This window comes from Monopterus albus, unplaced genomic scaffold (assembly GCF_001952655.1).
Source record: "Monopterus albus unplaced genomic scaffold, M_albus_1.0 scaffold96.1, whole genome shotgun sequence".
In the NCBI taxonomy this organism is placed as follows: Eukaryota; Metazoa; Chordata; class Actinopteri; order Synbranchiformes; family Synbranchidae; genus Monopterus; species Monopterus albus.
This window is the reverse complement of record NW_018127976.1, coordinates 2,435,271-2,443,271: the sequence shown is the minus strand read 5'-3', so window position 1 is coordinate 2,443,271 and position 8,001 is coordinate 2,435,271. Positions and strand designations below refer to the sequence as shown.

Genomic DNA, 8,001 nt, shown 5'->3' with positions numbered 1-8,001 from the left:
GCTGCTCCTCCCCTCCCCTCTATTTACAGGAAATCACAGATCTTTGTTTTGCAGCATTTTGCCTGAGCACCTGTTGTGGGTCACTAAGGATCAGAAACGCTCTGGTACCAAATGACTGGCATCAAGTGGAAGTCAAGCAATTATTTTATCCTCCATTTTACTTAGCTGATCCTTTACAGTATCATAGAATGGTGCTGTTGATTTTATTTGAGAGCTGCTGTACCAGAGTCATATTCCTTGTGTGTCCAACACACCTGACCAATAGAGCTGATTCTGATTCTGATTCTGATTTGTATGTGATTTTTCAAGTAAATAAGCACCTCACCCATATATACAGTATGTATATATGTTCTCATGACAGCAGTGTAGTGGTTAAAACAAATGTAGTTAGAGTTAATAAGTAATAGAGTTAATATGTAATAGAGTACAATAGGAGTATGTAGATTACCTACATATATATATGTATATTACATGTCTATTAGTTAATAGTTAAAGGTCACAGTATGACATAAGATGCTTGCATGACTCCTGCAAGCTCTGTCAATTCTTTAGAAATGTTTGTGTGCTGAGGCTGGAAATCATGGTGACCTGGGTCATTGACCTGGGGTTGTTAAGTACTGACAGCAAACTGAGAATTTGGCAACTATAGGGGAAAAACAGGAAATTATTGTGACTAATAAAAGCTCATATGTGGCTGTATCAGGAGTGAGCAAGCAAGAAAGCAAGCTGAGGCAAAAGGCAGATGGAAGAGCAGCTTTCACACACAAACTTCTCTCTGCAGAGGAAAAGGGGATTCTGTACAATAAATGTAAATAAATAGGTAACACATAAAAAGGGAGAAATTAAAGGGAAAAATCCAGGGTTGTGTAACCCACCTGAGACTACAGTAGCACAAAGATATTTGTGGAAACAAAATAGGCTACTTCAGTTACTGCATAAAGCAGGTATCTAATTAGGCCTACAACAAGTCTACAAAAGTCTGCTTCTCCAGGGCCTGTAGGTTTAGCATCTGCAGATTTGTTTCATTTATCTCTGAAGGCTAGCACCTGAACTTATCTAAATAGCTCACGCTCCAAAGGAACACTCACCCGCTTCAGACTTAAGCTGATAAATTAAATCTTTAATTTAAAAATGTAATAGCTCATATATCAAACATCTACTGATGATATCAAAAACTGTTTTGTACTGTTTAGTACTGAAGAGTATGTGCAGCAAGAACATGAATGCATCTCTCTTCCTCTTTTGTAAATAGTTCAGTTGGCTAGATAGCCTTCATGTCTCCTGTAGTTTCCATCCTGTATATTGTTATGGATTATAATGTTTTATCCTTGACTAATTTGATATGTGTCTTATGGATTTAAAAATGTAAATGTAAATATTTCTGTCATGATTCATTACTGAACACATGGCCTGTCAGGCTCAGCTATCCACAGTGACTGGAACCTTTAAAAACATACACCTGCTGATGAACAAGACTGAAAAAGCAGAGGGCAAAATCTATTGTTTGCTCGCAGAATTTTAATCATGTACAACTATTAATAAATCAAGATAATCTAGACAAAAATAATCAAGTGTTATGGTGCATGTTTGTTTGTTTGTTTTCCTTCTCCAGTTCAGCATCCTGAGCCTACAGCAATGTGCAGGATTATCATGTTTTGGTTGAATGGTCTGATTAATATTTTTTAACTTTCAACATTAGAGTTCACAAAAAAGTTTATTTCTGGGAACTTTCAACATTTCCTTTTGTGTTGCTGTGATGAGAGACGCTGTCATCACAGCCCATTCTACAGTGTGATGCTTGCCAAGGTTTCTTCCCGCTGCTCCATGACTGCTAGTCTAGTAAGCGGACACCACATGCACAGTACCTCAGTGTCTATGTGTGAACAGGAGTCTTGTTACTGCTGCTGGAACAAACGCTGCAGGTAGGGGTAATGCTGCTTTCACAGACCACTCTAAACTACAACATCTGAATTCTCCAGTCAAAAGAGAACCTGTTCCATATTAAAGTATTTTAGGTCAGATTAACATATCTGTGTCTGGTATAAACATACAAATGTTTCTGTCTGTGATGAACAAATCCTGTCAAATTCAGTTACACTGGGACATAACTGAAGACTAAGGATTTTCTTCCACTTCAAAAGACATACAAAACAAAAGTCCTGTCCCTTAGAGTTTATATTTTTAGCTAATACAATTACAAACCTAATTATTACTCCCATCTACCAAAAGGTCGGTAATAAAATTAAAAAGAAATAGAAATAAACTGCAGCAGTAGTCTGGGCCAATAAAATTAGGAAAGAAATAGTCTGGAGAATGGCTCTAAATTTTCACTTGTGAATCAAAAGAAGAAGAATTGTGCAGCTTTGTTTATAGAAACTAGAATTTTATCAAAGCATCTGAGTGATTCTTTAGTGTTTGGTGTTAATATTAAGACTTTCCATTTTTTTTTGTGTGTACTGTTTTCAACCTTATGTATGTGTTCATGTTGCATGGGGGAGGAACACTTACACACAGTAAGATACTAATCCCTACATTTATGTTGCCAATATCAGATATGTGGGATGTTATTCATTAAAAATCTAGGATATACAAACCATTTTATCTAATAACCAGTGGTGGAGGTCCATTAAAAGTTTAAATGTCTACTGTGTATATAAATCAAACCACATGTCAAATTATGTAAATATTATATTTTGTGTAATATACAATATATAGTATCACTGATGCACCTCTCCTAAGTTTACAACTGCTGGTGTTTTAAAACTGTTACATTTTATTTTATTTTATGTGGGTTATATTGATTTCTCTGGTGTTGTTTTTTTTTTTTGGTTTGCCTTATTTCCAACATTACTTGAAGGCACCACTTATCTCAGAGCAAACACAGACATCAGTGCTACGTATGCACCTTGGCAGCGGAATCCCGGTGCAGCACCACCAAGGATCCTGTAGTTATAACAGGGAAGATGCACTAAAATGTGACAGCTGCAGATGTCTGACAGTGCTGCTGTTAGATGATTAAAACTGGTGCCTTCTGTTGGTTGCTGTTGCTAATCCGACTGCCCAAACTCCTGGAGCTGTCTAAGGTAGGACTCTCTCCCCTGGTGTCCTGTGTATCCGCTGGTAACCACTCCTGACTGGCTTCCAAGCGCAACTGCAGCAGTGTGACAGAATAATGAGAAGCAACAACTAAACTAAAGCACATTTACTTTTCATTTCTGTGACACTATCTTTGACCCTTAACAAAGATAACTTTTTTTCTACAGTTACAGATCTCATCAAAATGCCAACATCTGCTGGCCAGATGTTCTTGACAGATTAAATGTGGGACCATGTTAAAACAGTTAATAGGAGCACAAGTGGCCTCACTGGTCTCATTATTGCTAGTTTGTTCAATAAAGCTTGCATTATGAAAATGTTAGCATTATTTTTGGGTGGGTGTGGTGAAATGAGGCATTGGGACATTGTTCCAATACTTCTTCTTTAATAGGCTTTTGTCAAGTATTATATGCTTTAAGTCTGGGTCACCTCTGACCACATACCTGTAACCACATCCAACAGTGATGTCACTGTGTCTGCCTGAGCTCTGAGTTGACTGTAGTTACCTGATCTGTCCGGGAAACCTGGTTTGTTTTACGCATGTGCAAAATGTGGCTACTTCCAGAGTGGATATGGTTAGGCCAAGATCACTAGGTGATACAATAGCACTCTGCTATAAATTTCTTGTTTGCATATGCATAGAACAAACTGGGTAGGCAGTACAGATTGGGTAGTGAGATTGATCAACTCTGAAATAGGAAACTTATCGGTTTTCGGTTCCAGATCAGCTGATTGGAGTGTGCTTTAAAAAGTCAGCATCAATGGAGCGCCAATTCTACAATTCACGAAAGCAGAGCAGAGCTGCAATTTTTATGTGTGACAATGCACACTTGTGCTTAGGTAAAGCACTTTTAATTGCCTCTGTGTATGAAATGTGCCATTCTGTATTTAAAAAAACAACAACACAGCAGCAACATCAAAAGAGCCTGTGTATTAACACTGTGTTGTCACAGATCAGTAAAGCTATAATTTTGTCATAGCTATACTACATTAATTTTTTTAAATAGCTTTATACAGCTGCAACCTGACGGGTTTTTAATCTGCTTCCATCAATATGTCTGGAGATTAATACACCCCGATTTACATTTTGATATAGACTGTATGAATAAGTAAAACGAAGTACCAGACAGTGTCAGACACCTTCTTCGGGCTTGGCAGGAGAGAAGGAAGCAGACAGAAAGTCAGAATTTGCTGAAGAATACCTACCAGTGAGCAGGTCAGCTTCACAGAGTAACCTGTCACAACAACAGACAGAGTTATAGTGATCTTTGTTTCTGGAAATGAGAAAGTACACCATATTGTCACTTAAATGGCATCATTGTGTTTAATAATATCCATGTCCTGCTACCTAACACTTTTCATTACATTTTAGAGACAGCTATTGTACCTTTACTCCACAAGTTCATATAACAACTTTAGTTACTAATTACTTTTCAGAATCAGATTACCGGTAATAATTGTTTTCCTTCAGTTGTCTTTTCCCACATAGGATACAAAGGGGAAAAAAGCAAGGAAACACGTGACAAGAAATGACTCGAGGAAACACATTATTAATGACATGAGATGTCCTTTGTCCAGATCCTTCATCTGAGGCATCCAATCACTGATTTCTATAAATGGCCATGTACATACATTCATAAAAAAAAAACTTGTGCAAAGTATGGTCTTGTGTATCCTTGCTTATGGTTCCTCCAACAACCTCCTCTCTCCTTGGTCCTCAGAGCATTACAAGAAAGCTGGAACCTTCTCGGTCCTTGGTCAGCCAAAACAAGTTGGGTTTGACCAATGATCTACAAGCATTCCTATAAAAGACTTGTCATCTGTTAAAAGTCTTTTCTCTCTCTCTCTCTCTCTCTCTCTCTCTCTCTCTCTCTCTTTCTCTCTCTCCTTTTTGCAGCCTTCTCCTAACTTATGGTAATCAATTGTTAGAATTATCATCACAAGTTTATCTCTTACAATTTAAATGAATTTCGCATATTAGTTTTTCATGTTCAATTACCTATCCTTGTAAAGCAATTTGTATCAGACTTTTCCCCCATCCTCATAAAATGTCAACCACTCATTCTATTTTATCATGGTCCTGGTTCACTGATGTCTCTCTACATGCTGCTCTTTCACAAACACATTTTAGGCTGTGATTTGACTGATTTACAGTATAGAGACAGGGGGGAAGCCCATTTGAGCCACTGTGGCTCCATGGGCCTCCAGTTTCTAATTAGTTATCTAATAATGACACCTAGTGGAAAGTACAGGGACTGCACTTTTTAGTTTTTGTGGCATGAGTTCAGCAGAGCACTGAACTGCTAGAAAGTGTCCTTTGATGTAATGTTAATTTTGTTATCATTTTTAAATTTAGCATTAAACTTAAGTAGTAACATCCTTACTTTGTCCTTAGCATTACCCCAGTTCCTTGTGTGGTGCGTTTTCAGGTGTCTCTTGGGGTCTGTGGTATTCTTCCAGTTATTTGTAGCCACAGGGCCTCTCTCCTGACAGTACCATTGCTACACACTTTGTTACTCTGTGCCACGATATTTGAAGTCAATTCAAATATCAACCTTGACCAAGCCTCACTGTTGCCATCATATGCCTTTTCTAAAACAATTTCAAATGATCAAGCACTGGAAAAAAAGGTTGGATTATGTGAGTGTTTGATAAAACAGTTTGTGTAATTTTGTCTTTGTCAGCAAAAATATGTTTAAATAGATTTTTTATTTCAAGTTTAGCCACCTTTTTAGTCAGTATTTTATAGACCTAGTCACAGTTCATGTTTAATGAAATCAGTTTCATCTCACTCATGACTAATCTTTGTTTTAAAAAAAAGTTTCTTGACAAGTACACATTATTTTGGCACAGTTTTTTCACAAAAATAATGTTACATTTCTTTAGTGAGAAGGAACACTGACATGTGACCTGTGTCCTAGTTCTGCAATGTGTATAACACTATTGCTAATACAAAACATTCACAGTATATTGAGATTTACAGAGTATAGTACACTTTGGGATACAAGATAGACCAACTGGTTAAAGGGTCTCGGTGGATGAAGAGACATCATGATGTCCTGGATTTGAATTCATCCCAGAATATTTGTTGCTCTTTCTCTTTTTTGCTCTCCAGATCATTTGTCTGTGAACCTTTTGATTTTTAACTTGGCTGTTGTTTTCTTCTCTCTGCAGTGCAAAATTATAAGGACATCAGTTCAACATGCCTTCAAAACAACTCCTTAGAAAAGAGCTAAGGAAACTGTACACCTCACTGGCTGCAGAGGTAAGATATGTTTCATAACGACAGTTACACAGAAACCTCTGGCCTTTAACTATTCTAAACTTTCTTTTACTGCTCAGCAAGTTTCACCACGCAGTTTTAAATGGTTTTTGTTCATTTACTTTTTCCATTTAGATTAGCTGTAGTGTATACAGATTAGCTGTAGTGCTTCCGGGCACTTTTCTACAAAAATATTCACCATCTAGTGGCAAGAGAATAAGTCACAAATTTCTGCAATGTAGTAAACCAAGTGTGTTTTAATGCAACCCTTTTATGCAATCAGGGGCTGGGACTACAGGGACGGTTTGCCACTTAAAGTCCTAGAGAAATGGAAGTTGGAGGGGTTTTAGCTTCAATAATATAATGTATTTCAAAATGAAATGGAATATGTGATGTGGTGTCATTACGTGATTTAAATCTAATTCTGTGATTTTGATTGTATGGATAAAAAGTGAGCATGGCTTAACCAGGGTGATGCAGAGCTGTGGTAAAGATACAGTAGAGTAGGCCTAGATATGAAGCAGTAGAGGACTGTTAGCTTTCCCCCACAGCTCTCTCACCTGCATTAAATAAAAGTCTTAATAGGAAAGAATCTTGACTTCGGGTCTCTTTGATTCCATGTGCATGGGAAGCAGTGCACTTGATACTAGCACTAACAAAAATGAGTGAGCAGAAAACATAAACCTGTGTTATGCTGTTGTAACCCCTGCCCTATGTCTCACTCGGGGGGTTGAATCTCAGCCTCCATTTCTAACATTTCCATTATCTCTTTAAGGAGAGAAGTCAGCAGCAGACATTCAGGCATATAATAAAACCAGCCACGTATACCTTCAGTTAGTGCTTCACTTCCTAGCTATGCCTTGAGCGGTTCCCATGAGAATCAGAGCTGTTTCTGACTGTCTCTAGCTTACTTTTCTCTGCACCAAAAAATTTACTCACTACTCAAACCAGTGCATTCATTTGAGTAGAACATATAACATACAGTATATAAGAGCAAAATTCATGAGTGGAACAGTGCAGGTAGATTTATATCACAATTAAGAGCCACCCATTGTCCTAATCAGCACCTCTGATTAACACATATCTGCTCATAAACTGTGTGTCAACCTGTGTGTGTGAGAGAGAGAACTGATAATCTCTTCATCATCGGCCCATGAACACATGGGTGGAAAGTGGGTGAGACTGCAATAAAGTACTGCATACTGCAACTCATAAATATCTGAAACATGACACTAGGCTAGACTAGCTTATTTGTTAAGAGTTTTGTTTTGTATTTTATAAATATATGCACCATCTTATTTGTGACTGGAAAATCTGGAGCCTAGATTCAAGTCACTTGAATGAAAGTTGTTCTCCTGCCACATACACCAAAAGAAGAGGTTTCTCTTGTTCCCCTGTTCATCTCAGCTGCATAATTTTTCTGTTGCTATTTTTCTGGCTTTGGCATGGGGGGTGACATACCTATTCATATTTTAGCCTATAGACTTCTAGCTGGTGCAGTTGTTTTTACAGCTAGGACACAGAACCCCAGACAACCCCAGACCTCTTTGATTCTAAAAAATTCAGTAGTCTGGAACCATGGTAATGCATTTTTCGCGAACACAGTGCTACAGTGGCTGGCCCTCCTTGGTGGTGGCCCAGCC

General features: G+C 37.9%; 1 protein-coding gene across 2 annotated transcripts in view; it reads left to right on the top strand.

Moving 5' to 3' along the window:
• Nucleotides 1-3,057: 3,057 nt before the first annotated feature.
• Nucleotides 3,058-8,001, top strand: part of plppr5b (phospholipid phosphatase related 5b) — a 47,761-nt gene continuing 42,817 nt past the window's right edge. Inside the window, exons 1-2 of one of the 2 annotated variants that reach the window (XM_020608958.1) lie at nt 3,058-3,083; nt 6,271-6,361. In XM_020608958.1, the coding sequence (XP_020464614.1) occupies nt 6,299-6,361 (63 nt within the window). In that variant the 5' untranslated portion in view covers nt 3,058-3,083; nt 6,271-6,298. The remainder of the gene's footprint in view (nt 3,084-6,270; nt 6,362-8,001) is intronic. The other variant, XM_020608962.1, reaches the window with a different exon arrangement.